Source organism: Electrophorus electricus, chromosome 4 (genome assembly GCF_013358815.1).
Source record: "Electrophorus electricus isolate fEleEle1 chromosome 4, fEleEle1.pri, whole genome shotgun sequence".
Taxonomy (NCBI): Eukaryota; Metazoa; Chordata; class Actinopteri; order Gymnotiformes; family Gymnotidae; genus Electrophorus; species Electrophorus electricus.
In genome coordinates, this window is record NC_049538.1 from 12,931,736 (window position 1) to 12,959,123 (window position 27,388).

The 27,388-nt window shown below is 51.2% G+C and overlaps 1 protein-coding gene across 1 annotated transcript in view; it reads right to left on the bottom strand.

Moving 5' to 3' along the window:
* kirrel3b (kirre like nephrin family adhesion molecule 3b) overlaps positions 1 to 26,573 on the bottom strand; it is a 148,738-nt gene extending 122,165 nt beyond the window's left edge. Inside the window, 1 exon segment of the mRNA XM_035525384.1 lies at positions 26,044 to 26,573. Within this exon segment, the coding sequence (XP_035381277.1) occupies positions 26,044 to 26,086 (43 nt within the window). The 5' untranslated portion in view covers positions 26,087 to 26,573.
* Positions 26,574 to 27,388: the final 815 nt, after the last annotated feature.

The following is a 27,388-nucleotide window of genomic DNA, read 5'->3' on the forward strand; positions in this document are numbered from 1 at the left end:
CCTCACCATACACACACACTCACACACACACACACACACACACACACACACACACAAGTTCCTGTTTGTCTTGCTATTAACACAGTGAATCCATTCATCAGCCAACTCTCAAGAGTGTAATACTGAAGAAAACGCAGTGACGTGGCGTGTAATCTGGGGAGGGGGGGTGACTCTGTTGGGGAGGGGTGGGAGGGGTGTGAGGGATTACAGCCTAACACAGCTGCTCTACAGCACAGAGGGAGAGGGGCATAAGACAAGAAACTACAGAACGGCAACCTCCATACGGCCCGTCCACAATCACAACACGTGTGTGAAACACATGCGTCCGAACATGCACACACACACACGTATGTGCGCACAGGCACAGCGCGCATACACACACACACCTCTTTGAGACTGAGAAGCAATGGCATGTAATTATTTCTTCAATGGCCGACCATGTGTTTATCAGAATGTTAATGTTCGCATAATAACAGGCTCCACCACGCCGCCGAGAATGTCAAGCCTGTCCAGCTGTCAATCAGAGCCCAAAATAGCCTAGCAAATAAGCATGCGCCATCGTCACGGTGACTGACAGACAGCCCCCGCCGTAGTCGTCCGCCTGACAAATATCAGGCCTGTGCACACGTGGAATTATTCTCTCCAGGAAAGACCAGGAAGAGAGGAGGGTCACCGCTCGGTGCCGGCGAAAGCCTCACTCTTGGAGCTCCTCCAAAAATAAAGAAATAAAGAAATAAATAGGGAGATAAATAAATGCACGCATAGCTAAAAATAAGTGGAAGAAGCCCTCAAAGCGCAGGCGGCTCAGGAAGAGAAGGACGGACAGACGGACTGACGAGGGTCAGTGAAGAGGATCCGCGGGAAATCCCGGAGTGCCAGTCACTGGACTTGGATTAAAAAAAAAAAAGTGTTTCTCTTTCTTTTCTGTGCAGACGTTTTGTGCAGTGATGATGATGATGATGAAGACGATGATGATGCCAGTGAAGGAAGGAGAACGACGAACACGCCCACGAACTGGTCCGGTGGATGCGCAACACAGATGTGCTTCTAGAAAACTATAAAGAGCGTTTTTACTCGCACCCACCTTACGTTGATCTCGCTCCGAACGAAGACTCCATTCCACACAGCTCGGGGTTTTCCGTTTTCACTAAAGGATTTCCCACCTGCACTCTTGACACTTGAGCCGCCGCTGTCTGGGCCATTTCAAAGAGCTGGCTGGGAGAAGTGTGGAGCTCGCGGAATTGAATTCCCTCAGGTCCGCTCCGGTCCTGATCCGACGACCTAACCCTCTCAGCGCATCCCAATAATGGACTTAGGCATGAAAAGGGACTGGAGTCAGAGCTGGAGTCAGAGCTGGGGCGGGGCTATCTAGACAGAAAGAGCCGTGTGGGCGAGTCACGGCACGTGAGCTTTGCCTCACGCCTGGCTGAGAAACCGAGCCGGGCTTTCTGCATCGGGGAGCTGCGGCTCGGCCGAGCTCTCTCAGACTGCCGTCTGTCCAGGACTGCTCAGATGCTCCGCTCACGTACGCACAAGATTCCCCCGGACAAGCCAGCTGGTGTCTCCTGTCTATCAGCGAGGAGTTCCCGATAGCTGCAGCAGAACAGTAGAACTCTTCCGCAACTGAAGAAATATATTTTAATGCATCAACCAAATTCCAGAGTGATTCGAATTGTTTGTATGAAATATATTATGAAAAATCACATAACATGCATTGTCCGAACACCTCAGCTGTTTATGTTTATTATTCTGACTTGGCCCCTCCCAAGCGTCTGTTTCCATGGTTTCTCTGTCTCGCGTCCTTGTATCATTCTTTGTTTTGGCTTTCGCTGTTTCGTTAGCGTCCCCTATTAGCTTCTTGGGTCCCTCTAGTTGGGCCTCGTTACGCTGTGTCTTTAAACCCTGAGTATGTTCAGTCTCATTGCTGGTCGAGGCATGTAGCTACTTTCTTTGTCCCAGGGCGTGTCGTGCTCTCTCTGTCTGGGTTCCAGGATGTCGGTTTCTATTTTACCCGTTCAGTTGTTTTCGTGGTTTTCGTGAGTTACTTTCTGTTTTATCACGTGTCAAGGACCCATGCGTGTTGTTAATTCGACCCAGGGCCGCTCTATCGACCATGGTTTTGGATTCGCCTCAAATAAGTCTCGCTCTTCTCAGCGCTCGCGTCTCACGTTGGCTCCGCGTTACACTAAAAACCTCATGCTCACTGAATGTTACCAGCAGTGGTAATGTGAAGGGGCAGGTGAGTGCGTGCGTGACTGCCATGTGCGTTCCTGGGGAGGTCCCCCCGTCAGGCAGCTTTGCACCACCTGTCAGCCGCGTGAGGCCCTCTAATCAGACGTGACCCTGCCGGTCTGATCTACCCTGCTTCAATAAGACAGGCTGATTACCGCTGACATCAGAAGCGGCTCTAACCGAGCGAGGGAGCCTGGGCCCGCTGGGGGGAAAAAACGCCATCTGGCCGCTTCTGCTTTTTAACCCTTGCGGACCTGCTTCAGCGCGGGATGTGTACACACATTAAATCTCCCAGCAGGCATAGAGAGGACCTGCAGCCAATCACACTGGTCCACATGCCCACTGACACACACAGGTCTCCACTTCTCATGCATACAGTGAAATAAACAGTGCAATAATAAAAACATCGTTCCCCCCCAACCCCCGAGCCTTATCCATGAGACTTTGTCTTTCTTCCTTGCGTGCCTGTGCATGTGTGTTTATGTGTGTGTATGTGTGTGTATGTGTGTGTGTGTGTGTGTGTGTGTGTGTGTGTGTGTGTGTCCTCCTATTTCTTGAGGGTCTGTTCAGGGCTCCCAGCATGGAGAGCTCTTTGAAGTGGAGTACCCTGAGAGTATTTGCAGCACTTTCGGGCATTAACAGGTAAAAACAGAGCGTCAGGTTCTCAGGCATAACACCTCAAATGCAGGATTCACGTCCAAAGCCGACCGAGCTGGAACTCAACCCGGCGGTCCATCTACGGGAGCTGTCTGGATGCCTTCAGACACATATGAGGCCTGTATGGTACAACGTATTAACCTGTGTCCCGATTCTCCACGTGTCCGATTAGTTTCACTAGTTAACAGCCAAGTCTGGAACCGTTCTTCTGTGTGAGCTTTTCAGAGATTTAACACGGCTGTCGCAAGGCTGCACAGGCACATGTACTGTACTTAACCAAGCGCAGGAGACATACTCTAATCGATTCCTGATTTCATGCTGGCCGCTCCAGATTAAATTGTGAAAGGGGCCAGGGAGCGAAAGCGTTTGTATGCGCACGTGCGTCCGTGGGTGTTTGTGAGGGGCTATAAAACATGTACTACGAGCTATCAAAAATTACAGAGGGAAGGAGGAGAGTTGGAGGATTAAAGGCTGGATAGGGCTTTGGAGGAGAAGAACAGGTTAAACTGTGAACCCGTGTCATCTAATTGAGTAAGTGGGTCGTGTGCTGAGTAAGGGTGATGGATGGCCCCGATCCTGTCTTGATTTAGTTCTCTGTCACCTCACTCATGCATGAAGGAGGACCCCAGCATGAGGGAGGCAGGGGACCAGCCCTGTGGCTCTGCTCAGGCCACAGGTGGTGCTGTGGTTCTCATAAACACACACACACACAGAGATTCACAACATTAGGAAGATAGGATCCATTTGTCCCTGCTTCTGAATTCTGGCACATTCTGCTTTTAAAATATGATTTCATTTCGTCTTGAAGCAGTGTGTGTGCGTGTGTTTTCACCCTCTAATCATATAACATTTAACAGTATAAAGAATCTTCTATAACCTCCTCTGAACCCTACGTGGACAATCTCACACACACACACACACACACGCACACACACACACACACACACACACACCCACACACACCCCACACACACACACCTCACACCTGCCCCCATGCATGCACACATACCTACTCCCACGCCACACGCACACACATACGCTGTCTAATCAGGCACCCCAGAGCGGTGGAAACAATGGTCTTAAGGAAGGGATGTGGAAGTGTTCCTGGTGCAAGCGTCTCCCTCTGTCCTCCATTTCATCACAGCGGATGTGTACACAGATCGCGCGGCCAGGAAAACTCTCTCCCGAGCCCTCCTGTCACATCAGGCAGGGCCAACAACACGGTCGTCCGGCCGTCCTGCTCCGACGCCCCGCCGATGCGCCACCTTCAACTGCCTGTGGCAGATCGAATCTTCTGCTGGCGCGGCCTTGTTTACAAATCTAGGGCGACGAAAGAAAAGCGAATGGGGCCGGGGCGGGGCGGGGCGGTCAGAGAGAGAGGCAGGCTGGGTTTCTCCAGCAGTCTTGATGGGATTAGCAGTGTGTGCTCCGCCGATTGTGTGATGAGGAGACTGATGACCCTGGTGACTGTGTGTAACGGAGCCCTGACTAACGATGACGAACAAATCAGAGAGAACCTCCCATATGCTAATTAAGAGTGAGCGAGGGTTACATAGCACGCACACACTACTGACTGGGGTCTGACAAGGCAATCCGAGACAGAGAGAGAGAGAGAGAGAGAGAGAGAGAGAAAATGAGGGCATTAATGACGACACGGAGACCAAACCGAATGACGAAGTGAAACACGATGGGAACACGATAGCTCCACGTTCAATCGAAGTGTAATTGAACTCAAATTGACAGCCAGGCATCCTGAGGCAGAAACAGGCACGCAGCGAGAAAGAAAAGACATGGCGGGAGCGTTTAACGAGGGGCAAATGCGCAGGTGTGCGGCTTCTTTATACGGCGAGCCGGAATTAAGTCGGAAACGGGGAGGCTGTGTGGTGAGTAGTTTGTGGACCTTACCTGGGGGTGGGGAGAGAGAGAGTCTAGAGACTCAGACCTCAATCCTCCATCTCAAACGGCCATTACCTTTGAGGGCTATGCTCGGTCCGGGCCGTGATTTGGGCCATAAAGCCGCTGCTCTATTTCACGCGCCTGCGCGTCGAACAACATGGCGGCTACGCTTTGGCACCGCAGCGAGATGAGTGCTCTATCTCGCCCCGCTATCTGTCAAGCGCCGTCGCCTCTCCCGCGATCTGCTCCCCCCACACACACACACCTTTATCGTCGCAATCCGCTACGACAAAGTCGCCTAAATTGATGGTTGATGCCACCCGGGCCACACGGAGACAACCTCCACCACTTTGTCACTTCGATGGCGTTTTGCGTGGAAAAGACACAGAATGCCAGATTACTTCACCATTAATCCAGCCCTGCTCGTCCTGGCCTGGTGTTTGATGCTGTAAATACACAGACTTGACAAGTGCTCCGCGGTGATGGGGGGAGTCCTCTAGGCCAAATTTAGTCTTGTGCAAACTAGCAAACACAGAAACCTCGTTTTGATCCACTTGTGCCAGCTGTGATCTTTTTTTTCCGCAGATTTGAGATGCGAGCATCGGGACTGGAATAGCAGCCCGCCCAGACCTACTGGAAAGTGCGTGAGAGGACCTGCGGAAGTTTGTCCGGTTAGACCCGTCAGAAGCTGCTCGGCAAAGTGACTTCACAGGCCACAGGGCTCTCCCAGCAGAGAGCAGATCGGCTGGAGTCGGCTGGCAGGAAGTGATGTAAGGGTGCGCTGGAACGGCATCTGAGGCTTCCACACTAAGCTTCCTTTTTCATCCCCCTCCCCCGCCTTCGCGCCGCCCCCCGCGCGACACAGCTCGGAGGTGTCAGAGGCGCTGACCCCTGAGAAGTTATCAAAGGCAGCGACCTCCTCAAAGCTGCGGTCTTTTGAAGTTTTATACAATGCTGCAAACAGAGACTGTGAACCGGGGGGTTCTACTTGCAGGCTGGACCATTTTCAGGAGAAACCTGTAGACTTATTTTATGTTTTAATAAGGACAGGGCTTAGGCTATCGAACAGACACTCCTCTCAAACATACATACTAACATACCACACACACACACACACACACAGTATGTGGATGACCACAACTTTCCCAGCAGAAGCACAATTCTTAATAAGTTCATTAATTCATCAAACTGAGCTCTTGTACGTGTTTTGTACATGCAACAGTTGAGCAGAAATGTGTACGTGTGTGTGTATACTTTTGATGGGGACGACTCGATGGTGTGTGTATGTGTGTGTGTGTTTAGTGTATGGGAGGGTAATTCCCTACTGTATTGATGTCAGTAGTGACGTTAGCACGAGATGGCCTAACAGGCCGAACGTGTGTTTTCTGTTGTTTAACGTTAAGTAACAGACTCATTGATGTTGTGAAAATTTGTCACTTTAGACCAATGCAGCACTTCCGTAAAGGGCCACTGGAAAGTTGCTGTAAGCAGACTTGATTAATTAAGCATGGCTACCTTAACCCTAGTCTGACCTTAATCATTCTTCATCTCCGAACCAGAATAAAGCAAAACTCAAAGAGTGCACTAAAACTAAATAGGACGCGGTCCACATTTTCATACCTGGGTTCCAAACGGACCGCAGGCAGGATGTGGGGTGTGTCTGTGGGCAAGGCCAGGTCCACAACATCTTTAACACCAAGAAGCTGGCCAGAACTCTCTCGCTCTCTCACTCACACACACACACACACACACACACACACACACACACACACACAAATGAGCACCACAGCCCTCCTTTAATACTGAGAAACACAGAAAGGTTGGAGAGACATCTCCAAAAGATGACATCAGCCTGCTCAAAGTCACAGCTCTTCTTGGCCATCGCAGGTGCGCGAGCCATCGTGGAACAAGCCCCGCCCCTTCCCAGCTGCCTCAAGCCCACTTTAGTTTCTCGATCTTGGGACGCATTCGCGCGCATCCGAAGGGCATCTGGAGGAACCAGGCAGCACTCGCATGCTCCTGAACGCGGGGAACGCCCTCATCGGTCCTCCGCTCGTTTCCTTTTGTCCGGCAAGGACGAGAAACTCCGACACCCTCCTCCGTTTTGCTACGTTTTTATGCCTTGGTTTTTTTTTTCTTAAACGCCGGCTTGAAGATGGAGCTGCCGCTCTAAATATTTCAAAGCGTGGAAAGCTCTTGAGAGTGATTACTCTGAATGGCTGAATTTAACTTGCCCAGTCGGCCAAACAGAAGTGGAATGACTATCCAAAATAAGACACAGTGATGAACAGCACACATACGTTAGAGGTCAAGGACACAGGCAATATGACTTTTTTGAGCAGATGAAGTATTTAGTGGGATATATTTAAGTGTGTCCGTGCGTAAACCTTTCAACTTGTTCTATGACTTAGTTTATGTGCCCATTTTCTTTTCTCGATGTGCTATCAAGTGGATATAAATTAAAATATCATGTGTCACCCATCAAAAAAAAAAACAAAACAAAAAAAAACAACAACAACAAAAATCTCCAAACAAGGGCATGAATAATGAATGCAGTGTGTTGGTTAACAATAACATTTCACTCAGTTCCATTAAAAGCGTGTCAAAAGCCAGTGGAGGCACGGCAAAGACAAGGACCGTATTAAGGCAATTAGTGTCTCGTTTGCACTTGGTTAATATGACAATTAGAGACTGCAGTGGAAGTGGTCACCTTAGGAGGAAGTAGCTTTGAGGTTTTTTTTCCTCACGGAGAACCTGAAACTCGATTTTAACGTATAACGAAATTCCGTTTTGGCATACACTAGAACAGCGGTTGACTCCTGTCAGTTAGCTGGATACGATCAAAAAGAAGTCAGAAATGAACACCGTTTCCTGGCCTCTTCTGCCGTTTAAAGTTGTTCAAGCACCTCCGTTACTCATGGGCTCCCGGGATGCCAACTGGAGCAGTTTCCTGACAGGAGTTTTATGTTATCCGCATTCCTCGAGGGGGCGGAGGAGGAAAAGGAGCGATAAACAGCGCCAGCACGCTGCTCTGCTCCGGGTTTGACAGAGGGAGGAAGCGACGGAGGGGACCGTGCAGAGCCGCGGAACGCTCCGGAGCCCTCATCCCTCCGCCCTCCCAGCCGCCCGCGGGAGACCTGCCTGGAAAGGCAAGGTGCAGAGGCTGGTTCTGTTCCGTTTTCTCCGATTTTAGAGATTGGCACCGAAACCCCACACGCAGCAATGTGTGTGTGCAGGCCGACCGCCCAGGAACAAAGGGGCCCATCGGATCCGGTTACTGACCTTACCTGCGGTCACGGACAGCCAGCCCGAGCAGACATGCTGAGCGACTCTGAGGGAGGTTGGGGAACCTGATTGGATTCATTTAGATTCATCAGACTACTGTCTCACCACAGTTTCCTCACCCTGGACATCCCTTCCACCCGGAATGGCCGTGCACCGGTGCCCTTCACGCCGACAGGCAGTGCCAAAGAGCTGTGTACACAAAGCGCTCTCCCCTCCGTGGGGATGAACGGAACAGAACTCGCACATCTTCTCTAAAATGAGCCCTCGCGCCCGTCTGTCCTGTTCCACTACTGTCAGGACAGCGCAAGACTAAGTAAGAAGAGAAGCCAGACGATCAGCATAGTTTACAAGCCGTCATGAATGACCCCTGGAATGCAAAACGACATCCCAATTCCACGGCTTTCCTCGGAGGAGTCCTGTTTGATATTTTACCTCATAGGACTTCTAAAGGCAACAAGCTCTAGTGATTCTGAGCTTTTTTCTGAATGCCAGCCCTCATCCCTCCAATCTGGTCCCTACAGTCCAGCCTCTTTTCCTAAAGGCCCCATTTAAGCCCTTCCCCCCCACGAAACGGGCGGCGTGGCAGGTACCGAGCTAAAACATTGTTGAGATTAGAGAGGTTAGGGGGGTCAGGCGCCGGGGGAGGTTAAGTGGCCTTTGAGGTGGGCTAGAGAAGCGTGCAATGCCTGTCAGTTATGGAGGGGTTGCTGTGTGGCTGTGGGCATTACGGTAGCCCTTAACTAAGAACTGCACATTGAGGGGATTAGGAGATTGGCATTGGGCATTGGATGTAGGAGATTGAGGGCAGATTGCAGTGATTTGGGTGCGATTACCCCGCCATGCTGTCACTGAGCTCCCGTCATCCAGTTCTATTTTCCCAGGAAAGCCAGCTCATCTCGAACACTAAAACAAGCCCCCCCTCCCCCTTACACACACGCACATGAACACAGACGTGCACTCTCTCTCTCTCACACACACACACACACACACACACATACACCTCACACAGAGGTGTCCATTCGTCTTTGGCACATCATGTCCCCACAACTCCTACTCCCACTCGATCCGATTTCGCATTTCCAAACACACTCTTGTTTCTCGTTTCCCATCTCTTCTTGCTGGCCTTATCCGACTCTGGTGGAATTCCCTTATCGTTCCTCCTCCAGACGCTTCAGCATGTTTTGAGAGCAGAGGAACAGACCAGACCTTTCACTGTGCTCAGGTCACAAACTAATTATTACTTCAGGTCCAGACCGTCCTGAAGGGACACTAGATTAGAAACACTAGATTAAGCGTTCGTCTCATTACCTAGTACACTAAGCATGAACTTAAAACTGCAAACAAAACTTTAAAAATCGCTTCCGGCTGCCAGCAGTAAACAGGCGTTGTGCTGCATGGCATCGCAGGATTGCCTCTACGGCTGAGGAAGCATCAGAAGCTTTCCGGCCAAAATAAGATGGCTGGATAGACGACGTGTTTAAGATGTCTAAGAACTGAGGCAGCCTTCTTGCTGGGGATCTGTGGTGTAAAGCACTGTCTGTGTGGACAGATCACTAGGTACTGAGACAGATCCCCAGATCACATGACCACACTCTGCCATATGAGACTATAGGGAGGAGGTCAGTATGTCTCCCAAAACCTGTCCACATTCATTCGTCTACATGAGGCGGAACAGTAAGCCCACTGATCACCTTATCAACCACTGCCAGTTTTTCACAGATATCCATACAACGTTCCAGCTGGGACCGCAACTCTCATAAACGTCGCAGTGGCTGCACATGATCGCGTGCGTGTGTTCGACTGCCTTCTCTTGGTAGTGACATCACAGGTCAGCCAGGGGTCATCTAGCCTCTGCCACAAGAGCTCAGTAAAGTGCTTGGCATTGGCTCCACTAAGCTGAGTACTCCATTTAAAAGCTCCCTCACACACACACACACACACACACACACACACACACACGTGTACATGCATGCACAGACACACACACACAAACACTTTAATCCACTGTCCAGCGAGACCAGTTCACATAATTCTAACCCAAGCAACACACCAGATGGCTAATGGCCATGTGTTAGCTGATCTGTTCAGTCAACGGTGCCTTGAAACGTTTCAGTGCGCATAAAAACACATAGACATCTTTCACTATACATGATTCAGTAAGCCATGATGAGTGAATATGCGTTAGCTGCAACAATCAAACAGTCAGTTGTGGTTTTGAAGACAAACTTTTGTTCCAACTGTGACAAACCTCCTAAGACGGAGTACGGAGCTGTCTGCAAACACACAGTTGGAAAAACCTGACAAGTGGGAAACCAGTGGACTTTTTAACTTTATGACAAATAATGACAGTGTAGAAAAACCTCTGAGGGAATTCCACCGGTGTGGTTTAGCACGGCGGAACCATCCAATCATGAAAGAGAAGACAGGGGACAGGGACAGTGCTCAGCCATGGGCCTGATTGATGTGTAAACTATCACCATGACAGGATGACAGCCTGTGTGTGTGTGTGTGTGTGTGTGTGTGTGTGTCTTCTCTCTTGTCTGTGTGAGCGATTGCCAGTTTGTGATTAACTGAGGTCAGGTCCAAAGACTGACAGGGAAGAGGGTTTGCAGTCCTGCAATAAATCCCATGAGATCTGACATCTCTATAAGTGGAGATAAGAAGCTCCGCCTCTTCTCTGCTCACCAGCGCTCCAGCGCACACTCTGACCTCGCGCCCTCCTTCTATCATTAAAACTCAATCCGCCGGTTTATTGATCCATCTGCGTAAATAAATCGATAAATGAGCCAACGAACACCAAATCTGATCAACATAAACTCCGGCAGAAATGCCCATGCTGACGTCAAGTCCAGCGCTGTGTCTGCCTTACAGGTGCATGAAAAACAAACGTTTATCGCATACCTAAAAACGAAAATTTTTTTCTGGGACGTATTTATTTGTTTTATTCCATTATCTACTATAAACAAGCGCCCCAGTCCCTCTGGTGTCTGCATTTCCATTACCGACGTGCAGTGTCACGGAAGCGCGCAGAGGGAACGCAGCCCCCCAGCTGGCGGCATGCTTTCAGAGCGTCCGCGCTGTGTACTCATCCCAGCGGGGTCAGGCCCTGCATGCCGCATCCGAAGGTCAGAGTGCATTAATGTATACTACCTGACGCTCTAACAGGGATAAATGTGCCGGGTTTTTGAAAGTATCGAATAGCAAAATAACATTCAAAGTCCGTCCTTCAAAACCTGAAAGAATTGGTTGTGGAGTACAATAGAAAGTGAGGCTGCGTTTAGACCTTGGGGGCGTACTGGCCAAGCCGGAGTTATGTCTCCCTGGTGATGTTCCCTCTTGCTGTGTAGACTTCAAGGTGAATGACAGAGAACTACTCACTGATTTCCTTTCTTATAGACGAGAAATTGTTAACTTTGCACACATGGACACACTTGGTAGGCCCGCGTATAGAACTCTGTATGGTGAAGAGAAGACCGATACCGACTGGCCTAAATCCTGTTGGTTGAGCGATCTTGTTATTTTATTAACTAAGTAACGGTGAGACCCAAGCTTGCACTTGGCATTCACCCAGATCAACGCTGGAAAAAGATCCCACTCAGCGGTTGTGTGTGGGCATTATTAGCTGCGAGTGAACCCATGACTGAAGAGTTTTATGGCAAAAAATCTCCCACCACTGACTGTGCTGCCATGTCAGAAGTAGCTTATATTAATATAACTAGGACATAACCCTAGACCACAACCAAATAGTAACCATGCGACAGATACATCTGAATGGAACAAACTCACATGGTAGGATATCACAGGTCCCTCACTGAGCAAAAACACATGCACCTAATTACAATCACACACACAAACACAGAAACACACTTGGTAGCGCCGAGCGGCTGAAATGAACTTGGCCGACCCCGTCCCTGCCCGCCACAGTGACCACTGCGGGGCAGCTATGTGCAGAGTGATCCTGAGAGCCAATGCCCACTGTGGGCAAACATGGATGCCAAGCCCTAATTTCACTCTTTCATTTTCCAGCGGGGGTGCAGGGGTAAAGCAAAGGTCATCAGAAGGGGTTATCTTGAAAAATGGAGACATGAAGTGACTGACACATTCCCTCCTGGGCACGGGCTCCATCTGACCCGGATCTAGAAGACACACACCCGTGTATCTGACCCGGATCTAGAAGACACACACCCATGTATCTGACCCGGATCTAGAAGACACACACCCATGTATCTGACCTGGATCTAGAAGACACACACACACACACACACACACACACACACACCACTGCCACTACCCCACTTCTTCTTCCTGTGTGTATATAGATATGTAGATGTGTGAGTGTGTCTGTTTGGTAATCTCAACCCCGATGGTGTGTACCAGACTGAAGAGAGGAAAACATTCCTTATCGATCTTTTTCTTCCTTTCAACTTCATTTTTTCTGGGTTGTAATCTGTCTAGCACCAACACAGTGAACAGCATGTCAAAACTAGGCTAATTTGAGTGCCTGTTTTGTAAAGCTGTAGAAGATGGACACAAAAGCACTGGCCAAAAAACATTTTCACTTGCTGTGATGACTTCATCACACAGCCTCATGGGATTTTTCACATTTCATTCTGTTCCTCCCCTGCTCTCACACAAGTACAAGGTATGAGTCTCCATGGATACCCTCCATCAGCATCGCACATCTTGACGCAAGTTTTGTCAATTGTGTGTCATTAATTTGGCTGAGGTCCACTTGTGAACAGCAATCTGGCTCCTCTGCATGTGTTCTGGGAGGCTGAATTAAAGGCTTTTACTGGCACATGTCAGGATGGCTCTTTCTGTTTCCAGCCTGCAGTGTAGGGACACGTCAAGAGATCACTACCCTACACCCTACGCTACACCCAGCTGCCAGTACTACCTTATGCTACACCCAGCTGCCAGTACTACCCTATGCTACACCCAGCTGCCAACCTACCCTACGCTACACCCAGCTGCCACCACTACCCTACGCTACACCCAGCTGCCACCACTACCCTACCCTACACCCAGCTGCCACCACTACCCTACCCTCCACCAGCTGCCACCACTACCCTACGCTACACCCAGCTGCCACCACTACCCTACCCTCCACCAGCTGCCACCACTACCCTACCCTCCACCAGCTGCCACCACTACCCTACGCTACACCCAGCTGCCACGACTACCCTACGCTACACCCAGCTGCCACCACTACCCTACGCTACACCCAGCTGCCACCACTACCCTACCCTCCACAAGCTGCCACAATTACCCTACGCTACACCCAGCTGCCACCACTACCCTACGCTACACCCAGCTGCCACCACTACCCTATGCTACACCCAGCTGCCACCACTACCCTACCCTCCACCAGCTGCCACCACTACCCTACCCTACACCCAGCTGCCACCACTACCCTACCCTCCACCAGCTGCCACCACTACCCTACGCTACACCCAGCTGCCACCACTACCCTACCCTCCACCAGCTGCCACCACTACCCTACCCCCAGCTGCCACCACTACCCTACACTACACCCAGCTGCCACCACTACCCTACGCTACACCCAGCTGCCACCACTACCCTACGCTACACCCAGCTGCCACCACTACCCTACGCTATACCCAGCTGCCACCACTACCCTATGCTACACCCAGCTGCCACCACTACCCTACCCTCCACCAGCTGCCACTACTACCCTACGCTACAACCCAGCTGCCACATCATTGACTCACAGTGCTGTGAAGTTCTCAGAAGCTCCCATACACTGGAAGATTTACTCTGGAACTGTGTGAAACAAGTGTACTCCAGTGAAATAATTATGTGATTATGTGACTTCAGAGGTCATTTATACGTGCCAAAGCGAGGGGGTGAGTACTTATGCAATCGATTGTTTTCTATTTTTATCTGTAATTAATGTTGGAAAATGTGCATGTGTTTTTCCCACTTTGACATTTCTGTACTTTTGTTAATTACCACTTTTTGTTAATAGAAGGCAAAAAGTGCTTGTGCATGTCAAATAGTTTATCCTTTTTTTTTTCCATAACGAATTGTACTGTATTTACTGAGTGTTGTACAGTCATGTGCTATGCCCATGCACGCGTACTAGAGATAACATACTGTCTGGTTAGACACGATCCGATTCATGTTAAGACCTATGGTGGAGTTGGTTCCTAATGAAAACCAGATCATTACATTCGTCGTCAAAGCACCCCCACAAATTTGATCGAGCAACAGGCTTCGTGTGGCCTGTTAGCCAACCCGCACCCATCTGCGCATCTCCACTTCCTGCCTTTCCCAGCACCGGCTCTCCGCGTCAGCCTGAGCTGGGAGATCCTACGACTCGGCTGCTGGCCTGAGATCGGGCTAAATTGCTTTATTCAAATCACCTCTCCGGGAACATTCAGAGTGGCCAGTCGTTATCATCGCACCGCGCCAGTCGCAGAAATCGCCAGCACGTCACCTGCAGCCACGGTGCGGTGCGATTCCCGTCCCTCCTGTGACTCTCCCTGCGACTCCGCGAGACGCCGCGACAAGCTGGAGCCCACACAGGCCACGCTGCGCTGTGGAGCTCGTCGGCCTCGCAGTCCCCGCGCCTAACGTGCAATCAAGAAAATCACCAGAGCCACAGAGCTCGTGCCAGCTTAGCTTCCTTGACAGGAGGGCAACACTTCGCCGTCAGCCTCCAACTTACCAGGATCTCTGGAAACTTGTTTGTCAGACTCGACTTCGATATGTAAAAACATCTAAGCGGTGACTTTAACCGAGAGGCTGTTTCGTAATCCTCACACTCCGCGGGCCCTCCGCCCTCTGCGTTGCTGTGCCAGACTCTGGGTCGTGTTTCGTTTTAGCTTCCGTATTAGCCGCGTGTGCACCCGTAACCCGCCGAGATCTGCAGAGCCATTAGCTAGCTTCTCCCTCGCCGGGACGGCGCCCCTTGCCATGCACCGTATTCAGCGCTTTGCTAGGAGCTCGGCGGCGAGGCAGAAGTGGGGAAGAGGACCCCGCGTGCCAACTCCAGCCTCCTTCCGTGGGCACCGGAAAACTCGCTGCTGCTGCTTCGCCGCTGTGTCTCCAGTAAGTTTGTGTGTTTGTTTATTTATTTATGTGCCTTTTTTCCCAGGTGTTTCTTAAGATGCTGCTACTAATTTGATTCCCTAGCACTTCCTCTTCCTTCTGTAACGATTAATCAATGTGACAGCCTCTCAGAGTCCTAGGAAACTCTCTCTCCCTCTCTCTCTCTCTGTCTCTCTCCGTCTCTCTCTGCGGGCTTTAGCGCTCAGCTCGACTAGCAGTCACCTTTCACAGTGCCACATTTGCAAGTAGCGCCACACACACACACGTGTGTACACGTGCACCCTTCGTCTTCTCTCCATTTTCAGTTCAATGTAATATATATTATAATGCGATCATTTTTTTTTTTCTTTGAAAAGACTTTGAAGAAGGGCTGAGTTTTAAAGCCATCCTGACAGTCAGGCCCACAGCTCCAGGATCAGAGGAACAGGACCCTTCAGACTGGTCAGTAGAGCAGAAAAACTGACCCTAGAACAGCCTTGTTATTCCGAGGCCTCCGATAAATCATGTCACTCAATACACACTGCACACGTTTTTAAGACAGCTCCCACATGAGCCGAGTACAGCGAACACATCTGAGCGGGTGAGGCCCATCGTCATGTGTAGCATATACGGCCTTCGGGATCAGGTGGAGAAACACCGGTCTAAACACACCTGGAAGGACCTCCGTGTCCATGCTGTTCACCTAAGAAACGGCTTCCAAATGTCCCCCAAATTTTTGAACAAAAATCGAAGGTTGTACACATGTGCACATGCATTATCGCTGCAAGGGGTATGCCAGTGAAGTCCCTAATTGCCCCGCGATCGCAGCTCAGCTGCTTGACCTATCCATGCTCCAGCTCTCGTTAGCCGGATCCTCCTCCCGCGTCTTTAGCCCACATGCCCTTCAACTCCTTTCCCACTCAATTACACCCAGCTGCCCTCACACCTGGGAGGCCTCGCACTTGAAACTGCAAAAGGACCGGAGCGCCTCTCTCTCTCTCTCTCTCTCTCTCTCTCTCTCTCTCTCTCTCTCTCTCTCGCTCACAGATGGCCCTCTCCCACACCTTCTCCTCGGATGTGCTCCGGATGCTGGAATCCGGCGGGTGAAGAGGTGGGTGTCGTCTTCGGCCTCCTGCAGGGGTTCAGAACATCTGTGAACATTTGGGCATTTCAAGTAGTCATGCTCCACTGCACAGTCCTGGACTCCCCGCCCCCAACATGCTTTCCCTGGAGACAGGGATGGAGTAGGGGGGTGGTGGAATGAGGTAACAGAGGCATGGACGGATCTTTTGCTCTTTTCTCCATGACTAAGATGAAGGAAATAAAAAAAAAACCAAAAAAAAAACCAACATTTTACTTTCACAAAGTCAGCAGTATGCCTTCATAATAGTGCCAGTGCCCATCCATCTCCACACAATCTTCCTCTCTCTCTCTCTCTCTCTCTCTCTCTCTCTCTCTCTCTCTCTCTCTCTCTCTCTCTCTCTCTCTCTCTCTCTCTCTCTCACTCACTCTCTCTTTCTCTCTCTCTCTCTCTCTCTCTCTCTCTCACTCACTCTCTCTCTCTCTCTCTCTCTCTCTCTCTCTCTCTCTCTCACTCACTCTCTCTTTCTCTTTCATTTCATCTTTACTTTCCCTGATAATTTCCAAATTTCCACTTGATATCCTCTAGGCTATCTAGCGCTTTGTCACTCTTTTATTAGGGCCAATCACTCTTCCTTAGCACAGCTAAACACACACACACACACACACACACACACACACACACACACACACACACACACACACACACACACACACACACACATCATATTGCATATTTCTTTAGTTTCACTCTGTTCTCGTCCTCTATCCCTCTCTTTCTCTCTCGTTCTCTCTTCCTCTCTCTCACTGTCCAGTTTAATCTAATCCTCTTATCTATCCTCCTTCTTGCTTCTCTCTATCCCTCCTTTTCTCTCTCTCTCTCTCTCTCTCTCTCACTCTCTCTCTCTCTCTCTCTCTCTCTCTGTGGCCTGTGCTACCACTTGCAGACACAGGGACTATAATAGACCTACTGAAAGCCCAGTTAGGCTTCACATCTTCTCTCTTTGAGAGGAACATCACAGGCAAGGAGAAGAGTTTGATCACACGCCATAAGCCATCCTAGCTGGATTAATACAAAGACCCCGCTCATGTCTGTACTACCCTACGCCCGTTACCTACACAGCGTGGGACAGGCCAAAGTCCCCCTCCACCCACCCCTGTCTGCCGCCCGTCCTTTTGATCACGCTTGCTCTTCCGCTTCCGACCACGCCACGCCAGGCAGCTTTGGCTTGCAAAGGTGAAGGAAGAACAGGAAGTCGGAACACGGAGGAGACGCCTGTCCCACCAGCATGATCTTAAAAGGGGCCGCGTGCAGGGGACGGGGGTCTGCGCCTCTCATCCCATGCGCTGGATGTCATCTGTCGTCTCCGTTGTCGGATTCCCAGATGAAAGGGCGTTTGTTTTCCAGGCCTTCAAACTGAGGAGCAGGAGAAGCGCTAACATTCTCTTTCGTCAGCGACACTTTAATCCCGGCTCGACGGCCCGTCCGCGCGGGGCTGGCTGAGACGCGGCAAGCTCCTTCCTGCTGTGTTTGAAGATGACACGCAGTGCAGCGCTCACGTGACCAGCAGGGGCTCGTTATATGCCACCTTAGCCCCGGCAAAACACAGCGTGTTGTCTTCTCGGACCCTTGCTTCCGGAGCTAATTTCTGCCGAATTCTTTGTTCGGAGAACGAGAGAGGGAGAGAGTGGAATGTTTAATCTGTCCACAAAGGGGGGCTGAGGTGGTGGCCATATCATAAGAATGAATGGAATAGAACGCAAGGTCTGCTTGCCGACACGGGAAACCATTAACCCGGCATGATGTACAGTACGAGTCTACCTCATGGAGATGCAGGCGCACTGCTTTACATGTCCTCCAATTCGAAGAAATCATTCAAGTTCAGAAAGTTGTGAAAGACAGTCAGCTTCCTCCTGGAAGAAGAAAAGAACTGCCTTCACCAGCAGTGCAGGTAAATAATTTACAGTAGCGACATCCCGGGACCTCAGGACATCTCGTTTTGGGTCAAGGGCTCTATGCTTGAGGACTGCCAACATGTCAGAAACCTTCACGTCACAGGGGATGTTATTAACCCAGGACTGGAGACTGGTCCGTCTGCATTTTTAACCAGCATCGTGCATGCACTTCAGGCACACTTAGATTCAGTTTGCCTGACGACACTCTGGGAGAGGCCGGGAGAAGCCGGTAGGGGCCACGAGAGGACGGGGGAAGCTGTGAGAAGCTGGGAAAAGCCGAGAGAAGCTGGGAGAGACCGGGAGAGACCGGGAGAGACCGGGAGATGCCCGGAGATGCCGGGAGATGCCGGGATATGCCGGGCCATGCCAAGCATTTTCACACGCTTTGGCAGTCATAAAATATCTGCCAGAACTGCTGCCTTTCTCAGCATGGAGCATGAGTTCACAGGCGCCATAATGGAAAACAGGTCCGAGCGCTCAACGGAAAGGCATTTCAAGCCTGAAGCTAAAGCTGTTATGCGTCAGATAAAGAAACAATGTGTGGTAATAAAATTAGCATTCAAAGAAAGAGAGGCATAATCTTATTCCCATTTGCCCGAATACGTATACGTAACACACACATGCACTCACACATACACCCTTACACATACACACACATGCATGCGCCCACACACATCAATAGCGAGGATTACCTCGGCGGTTCTCAGATACCTTTAATTCGTCACTGCAATCCCTCTCCCTTTGAGTTTCTCCACCAGCTTTCTGCAGAGATAGCTTTGTTTACCTTCGGAGGTTTTGTGTTTTGATGTACTTAATCAGACAACAATTAGATACCACAGCCTTCAGAGGGAAAGCAAATCCCTCAGAGGTTTTGTTGGCGCGCCGTGGCTGTGGGCTTACCTAAATACCTCAAACACCCCACCCCAGTCGCTCTGCCTCCTGACTAACTCTCGTCCCATCGCCGTGGCCCCCCGTGCCCCCAGAAAAAGTGGCCGGCTGCGCGCAGATCACACGCCGTCCCGGGCCGAGAGAGAGAGGGGCCGGGTGGCGTCGCGGTACGGCTAGCTTAGCATGCTTCTTCTGATCAGCACGCACGGCTCCATGGGCCAAAATCCCCTTCTGATTTTGCTTTCTATGCTTTCTCTCTCTCTCTCTCTCTCTCTCTCTCTTTCTCATAATAAAAGCGCTCTCTTGCGGCACTCCGTTCACCTCGATCGTCATTTCCCTCTCCGACACGGCTTCCTACCCTTTATGCGGCCGCGGAGCACTCTGACGCCGTTACGCGGCCCTTCACGCTGACATCCGCGCTTAAGATAAGGTGCTAATAAAGCGTCTTCGCTGCGAGGAGGCACTCTGCTCGTAATCGGATCTGGAAGCTGGGTTCATCACCGGTGTTCGCTCATCCCCGGTCCTGTTTCCTCTCCGGGATGTCACCACGGCTCCACCGATGGAACGCAGTGTCCGACATCTGACGTGTAAGACTTGCCCACTTCTGAAGAAGTGTGGCATGGACGGACCAGTAAGGAGGTGATTGAATTCACCTACGGCGTTGACTCCCATGAGGGGTGGGCGGGCAGGCGGGTTGGGCAGACGGGCCGCTACGCGCATGGGAGCTGAGGAAGCAAGCTGGGGCCAGGCCGCTGGGAAACCGGGCCGCTGGTGGCTCCCACATGGATTCGCTCTAGCATCCACTGAGGAGGGGCCAATGACCAGCTTCAATTCACCTGGGAGGCTGGCCAAATCGGAAGCATTGCCAGCGCGCTTCAGAGGATCGCAAATCAGCTACCCGCCCTCAATCCCTCATTAGCATTTCTCTGGTGCCAATCTGGCAAGAGGAGCCACTGTGGTATTACACTGCACTTGAACCCAAGCTTGGGGAATGTAGACTGAATGATTATTTTAACATCTACACACTTATTTACACTTATAGACAGATGGATGGATGGATGGCCGGACAGACAGGTGGACGGACAGACAGACGAATGGACGGACGGATGAACAAAAGGACAGAAAAACAGACAGATAGATAGATCACACACACATTTAAACATGACGCATTGCCGTGGGTGTGCGGGAATAGGAGCAAGGCTCCATCAGTAGACAGAGTTGCTAATCACGTCTATGAAAAAACACAGAGCCTTCTTCTCAAGCGGGTCATGCAGTTTGGGGTCTGGATTTCAGTCGACTGTGTTTAACCACCTCCCGCTGGATACGTGCTGAAGGAATTCGAGGTTTCTCCACGTATTCCAACACGCCTCAGCTTCCTGCAACAAGTGGCCTAATTAGACAGACCAAACCGGGCCATGAGCCAGGGGTGACAGAGAACGAGAGAGAAAGGGAGTAAGTGAGTGAGAGGGGGAGAGAAAGAGAAAGAGAGAGAGAGAGAGAGAGAGAGGGCACTTGCCTCTCTGTCAGTTCAGTAATTCTACCTTCGCTGGGCTAATTAGCTATGTTAGCATGGCAGAGGACTGTGGCGATGTTTGGGTTCTGATTAGAGAACACAATGGCTAACACAACCGGTGGCAAACTGCCCTGCACTGCGCGGGAGCAACAGCTGATTGGCTGAAGGGCAATTTCAGCATTCAGAGATTGGATTGAAGTCGGGAGCCGCGACGCTTTCTGTTTTTATGACGGACTTTGTCTGGAGAAACGTGGTCCGTAACGAAGGAGGATCAAATGGGGCCATTCAAACAGCAGCTTCCTCTCAAACAATTATCTCCATCTCCCGCTGCGTAGAATTCCCGCTCCAGCGAGCCCTCACATGCACGCCTACGACAACATGTCACTCAAACACACAACACACACACGAATGCAAGCGCACACACTCGCATGTGCACTTACATACACGCGCGCGCACACACACAAAGGAACGCACTCGTGCAAAGTCCATCTCCTGGGTGATGCGACTGCCTCTGTGCTGTTTTGATGCACGGATCCGCTGTAGCTCTGTCACTCCGAGAGCAATGTGAGAAGCGTGGCCCGCGCCCGGGTCCCGCGGGGTGACTGCCTCATGACACAGCAGTTTTTTTTTTTAAGATGGTGGACGACTCTGCGTTTATCCTCGCAGCCCTGACTCCTGGCTAAAAGAGCGATTAGCATTTATATAGCCGAGCTGCGCTCCACGGTGTGAGCGGTGCATGGCAGCGGTGCCTAACGAAAGTGCCAGGTGCTCAGACCGCCAACCTGAAATGCTCCGCCGCTATTGCTGCAGAAAAGGCTGACGGAGCAACGGAGGGAGAGGTGCCCCCACCCAGGCGGAACCTCACGCCTCCCCGCGGACCCCCGGCGAGGGCAGCACCAGTGACCCGATGCTCCGACTACAGCACGTGATCCCATTCCTTGGCTCGGTCCATTAGGTCACTCCAAGTCCAGGACAGGAACGTGTTAAAGCAATGGCCGATGAGAAAATAAGAGATCGGAACACGGAGGGATGAAGGGCCTTCGTTTTCCTTAGCATTCCAGGTTTATTTCCACCTGGATCCCGCTCCTGACACAGGAGAGGGGTTAATTCTACAGAGAAAAAAACCCCTTCTTTCTCCCTGTTATTTTCTGTGCATTATGTTACAGGTTAGGCGCTATTAATCTGCCCTAATCTGCCCCCAAATCCAGGACATGTCCCGAGGGACCCACCCTCCCTCCACCTCCTCGCCCTAATGTCCCCTAACCACCCTGTGAGCTTCCACAGGGGCAACAGAGCAGCTGAGGGAAGTGTGGTGCCAGGTGACCCTGTTACTGCCCCAGCATCTGGTCGAATTACTTAACGCCGCGCCCAGCAGCCGTGTAATCCAGGATAAAGCCTGTTTTATGGAGAGTGCACCAATCTGGGATAAACCCCGCAATCCAAACCCTATCTCATCCAGATTCTGAGGGAACATTACCTGCGGTCGAGAGGGGGAGACGGGAGAGAGAGTATAGAGAGAGAGATGGACGGAAAAGAGAGAGAGAGAGAGAGAGAGAGGGAGCGAGAGATTGGGCTGTTATAGAGAGAATGATGTTCTTCCAGTTAAAGGTCCTGATTTCATTGGTGCTTTACGACATCCAGGAAAGTCGCAGTGCTTGTGCGGAAAGCTTCCAGCAAACAGGGCTTTCAGGGAGCAGGGCCAAGTGAGTGAGCTTCCTCCCCTGGCCTGAGTCTGGCACAGCAAAGCTCCAGCAAAGAGCCGCTGGATTTGCGCTGAAGTTCGCTTTAGACCGCATTGGCTGCAGAGCAGTGCGTCGAGGGCCACACGTGCCTGACGTGTGATGAGCATCGCAGTTCGAAGAGGCAGCACGTGCGTGTGACACGTGCGAAGAACATTGAGGCTCGTCACGCGGTTCACACTTCCAGAATCCTCTCCCTCAACGTGCAGACTTAATGTTGAAGAGAAAAGAAGCCACCAGCGGGAATTTTTCAGGGTTTCGGAGTTGGCAGTGGAGGCAGTGGAGGTGTGTGTGTGAGAGTGTGTGGGGGGGGGGCTTTCGAAAGATAGGATGTGTAGGTTCCTGGAGAGACATTGTCGATTAATTCCTATGAGACTCCTTTGAATGGCAGACCTGGGGATTAGACGTAATCCAGAGAGATTATGAGAGCGGCTCACGGCTGTATAACGTGAGCTGGGGGAACTGCCGCAGCGCAGAGCCAACAGACACAAACAGAGAGAGCAGGTAGCTGACAAGGTCATGGCCCCGCGTTTGACCTCCTCGTAGAGATCCCGGCAGAGATCCTGGAGATCCCGGCGTCCGGTGCTCGGACACCGCTCATAAGCGGCGGGACAGGAGATGGCCGGAAGGCAGAACAGGACCGGGACACGGTCGACGGAATGCGGCGTACGAAGGAATTAAGTGAAGGAGTAAATGAGACAGGAGAGATGAATCAGAGATCAAGGTAGCGTGGAGGTCCAGAGTGATGAAGGCGTCTCCACAAAGAACATGGCAGCGGGCGCAGAGCCAAAATTACCCAGCATGCCATGCCACAATGAATCAGTGTCTACCGAATGACTGAGGTATACAAATGCATTGCATGAAACTCGATTATCATATGCCATAATTTATGTACTTTGAAATGATTTACAAAGTAACAAATAATTATTTGCAGCCATGACAGCAACCAGAAATACCTCCACGCCATTCAAATGAGAGCGGCAATATTGAGACATTCCCAGTCTTTCTGTTTGTGTGAAGCAGTGGAGGGTTGCTCGGAAAATCCGAAACAGCCAAAAGTGACATTTTAATTATCCGACTGCAGCAGAGCATTCAGCCCTCGGCTCCAATTCCAGAAGAGTCACAAGCAGAGAGAGAGAGAGAGAGAGAGAGAGAGAGAGAGAGAGAGAGAGAGAGAGCGAGAGAGAGAGAGAGAGAGAGAGAGAGAGAAATATGGAGGCGGGGAGTAGTGAGAGTGAGAGAGAGAGAGAGAGAGAGAGAGAGACTCAGTAGCTCTGAGCAGTTCTGACCCCAGAAGAGAGCTGATTTGCTCGTGTCAGTAGGCCTACGTGTCAACTCAGAGAGAGAGAATGTGAAGGGAGAGAGAGAGAGAGAGGCACGGTTCTGAGCACACATACGTGTGTGTGTGTGTGTGTGTGTGTGTGTGAGTGAATTACAGTGAGATGGTCTAATAGCATCACAAACTGGGCAGCTGAACAAGGAGATAAAAAAAAGAAAAGAATGATGAGAGGGAGAAAGTTACATGAAAAGGGTGATGAATCACAAAAAACAGAGTGAAGAAAGAGAGGAAGAGAGAGAGAGAGAGAGAGAGAGACCTTGGGCAGACAGCTAGCTTGTCTGTGGTAGCCCTGTATTCCAGCAAGCTCCTGACCGTCTGTGCATTATCAGTCACTCCTAGAGACCAGACGTGTGTGTGTGTGTGTGTGTGTGTGGATGTGTGTGTATATGGGTGTCTGTGTTTGTGTGTGTGTCTGTGTGTGTGTGTGTGTGTGTGTATGTTTGTAAGAGTGGGAGAGAAAGTGTCCTATATATACGCTCGGCTCTTGACAAAAACTCAATACTGACTTTTCTGTGTTTCACTAGCAGCTACCAGACTCAGCACAATGTACCAGGCTTACTCTCTCTCACTCTCTGTCTCTCGCCAACTCTTTATCCACCTCTCTCTTCTCTCTCTCTTCTCTCTCTTTCTCTCTCTTCTCTCTCTTCTTCTCGCTTTAACAAACACATGTACAGCATACAGTTCCCTCAGTCTAAGCCCCGCCCCATGCCCCGCCCCTCCTCATATGCGCTGACACCAGCTGCTTCTGTAAGCAGCCCAATCATGGCTACAACACACTTCATCTGTGGGGAAGCGATGTCTCCCGGGGCAACCTGACCCGTGCGCATGCACGTCGTCAACTTGTGTTCACCTGTCCGGAGTCTGCACACCCCTTCCGTCATCCTGATGTTCCTATCAGAACATCGCACATCTTAAGAGTCAGAACAAATCCTATCTAGATATTAGAGAAACGGAAATCGAGATCTAACTTTTTATGCGGCGGTCCAGCACTGATCTGCACCTCACAGATGAACATAGGAGTGATTGAAAAAATCCTAAAATGAAAATAAGAACATAAGAATAACTGGGTGCGTGTGTGCTGGACCAGTGTGTGCTGGACCAGATCATTAAGACGGTAGCCTCTCCAGGAGCACCTCTACTCTCAGAGCAAAGAGCAGCAGCAATCGCAGGAGAGAGCGAGAGAGAGAGAGCAAGCACATGCTCCATCAGCGTGCCTCTCTGCTGGACTTTTGTTGTGCTGCCGGGGACACGCACCCGCATCCGCGCACGCCGTCGAGAGAAGCGGAGTTCGTACCCCGGCGGCAGAATAATGAGTTCTCGAGAACAGAAACACGACTCGGACTGAGCGGGGTCATTGGATGCACGCCAGCGCTGGCTGGCAGGCACCGCCAAACGAGCCGCGCTTTCTCGAACACAGACGGCCGGGCGGTGATCAGGCAGAGCGAAAGAAGAGGGAGGAGAGACACCAAGGGGAAAAGGGGTTAGGAAAAGGCGAGAGCAGAGAGAAAGGACGATTTTAGTGCCACCTCAGTCTATCAAATCTCTGCAATTATGAAGCAACGCCGAACAGAAAAGACTCAACTAAAGCACTTTGTTACATAAGATATGGAGTGTGTCTGTCAGAGACATTCACATACAAACACACACAGGCACTGAGCATTGGTCATGGATTCCTTTAAACCTCCCCAATCCCCCTCCCCTACCACACACACACACACACACACACACGCTTTGAGATAAGTGCTTTTCTGGGTCACCGGGTGGTGATAAAGGGGAACAATTACCCAGACCCAGTTATCAGCAGAGCACCACGGCCGGAGGCGAACCCCGGACAGACCCGGCCGGTTCCAACCACGCTCCCTGAGCTCACGCGGGGGGCGGGGGTCTTGCCGCTCCAGACTGGCTTTCAAAGACAACCACCTGGTGGTAAACAGCAGAAGCTTCCCACAGTACCCGTCTCAACACGAGAGGGAGAAAATCACATCATCTGACCTACAATACAAAGAGTGTCGGGGCAGAGCGTGCCTCGGCGTCCAGCTGAACGAGGCGCACGCGAGCATGTGGGAGCGCGCGCCGTCCTGCGTCGTGCCTCCAGTGGAGTGTGTGCCACGCTCCGACTGACACGCTTAGCTCGCCATCAAACCAAATCAGGACAGCGCTGTAATGTCCCGGATAAGCACGAAGAAGTGATGCGTTCCCAATAAAGAGGCAACAAAATAATCCACGCGCAAACATCCAGGCACGCACGTCCGCGCGTGCCGTTGAGCGCAGCTCTCCGACACCCTTGATAAACCCTCAGGCTAATTTGGCAGGATTACCTCCAACTTTTTGCCTCTGGTTTTAATGTACGGCAGGAGCCCTGAGACACCGGGAGCTGCAGCAAGACGAGCTGGCAATCATCTTACCGTGACCAGCGAGACACAGGAGCAAGAAGAGCCGTCCCGTCATCTCGGCGAAAGGGGCAGCACGTGGGGCTTGGGGGGCTGACCTCTGAAGCTGTGCTGAAGGAAGGAGGAGGGCTGGTGTTGAGTGGGTAGTGAGACCCTGGAAGTTCTCACACACTCACTTACACACACACATTGCACACACACACACTCGGGAAGCAGGCTTCTGGCTGGATGCTGCTCTTAGTCCGTCTCTGAATACGCTGAATGAAGAGTCTCTGTCGTCTTCATCAGCACTCTGAGGGTTGGTTCTCTCCCCCTCTCCTTCTGTCTCTCTCTCTCTCTCTCTCAGCGTTCGTCTGCTGTGTGCTGTCCAGCTTGGGCAATGCTCACTCTCCTGTTGTTGTGCGGGCGGTCTCGGGGACTCGACGTGCTCACCCTCACTGTCGCGCTGGTGTTTCACACACTCTGCTGAGCCGTTCTCCGAGCATCTGTGTCTCTTTCGCTCACCCCTCCCTCCTTCCCTCCTTCCCTCTCTCTCAGTGGAGGAGCTGGAGGAGGGGGCTGGTCCGATGGAAGGCCCCTCCCCCGCCGACTGGAGCTGAGCTATGTTGCCGTAGCAAGCAGCTGAGACAATCAGAGCTAATCTCACTGAACTGGGGCTGCCGTGACAGAGTAAGTGAGAGGGCAAAGGCAGAGAAAGAGAGAGAGAGAGAAAGAGAGAGAGAGAGAGAGAGAGAGAGAAGGAGAAAGGGAGAGAGAGAGGGAGAGAGAGAGAGAAGGAGAAAGGGAGAGAGAGGGAGGGAGAGAGAGAGAAGGAGAAAGGGAGAGAGAGGGAGGGAGAGAGAGAGGAAGAGAGGGGGAGAGAGAGGGAGAGAAAAGGGGAGGGAGGTGTGGGAGAGAGAGAGAAAAAGAAGGAAACTACAAAAGAAAGAAAAAATCACTGTTACATAAAAACTCAAAGTAAAAAAGGCAGAGAGGCAGAGTCTGGGATGAATGAAACAGGAAATAATGCAGAAAAGGACAAAAAAAAAGACAAAAAACAACATGAAAAAGAAAGAAAGAAAGAAAAAGAAAAAGGGAACAGGTGAGTAGGCAGCTTGCATGACCCTTACCGGCATCAGCGTGCTCCTTACCCAGCAGACCCAAAGACCAGGCGCACCACTCTGTCCCGTCAACCCAGCGAGGGGCCCCTCCGAGCACCAGCTGGCGGGGCCGGGCCAGGGCCAAAACGCACTCGAGGCGGCCTCTCGTCTGACTCATTAGCTGGGTGTTTGAAAACACTAGAAATAGATTTCCAGCGGGTCACTGATTGAGCTCTGGAAGAGACAAAGTTAATCTCTGGAATGCACAGCTTGCTAACAAA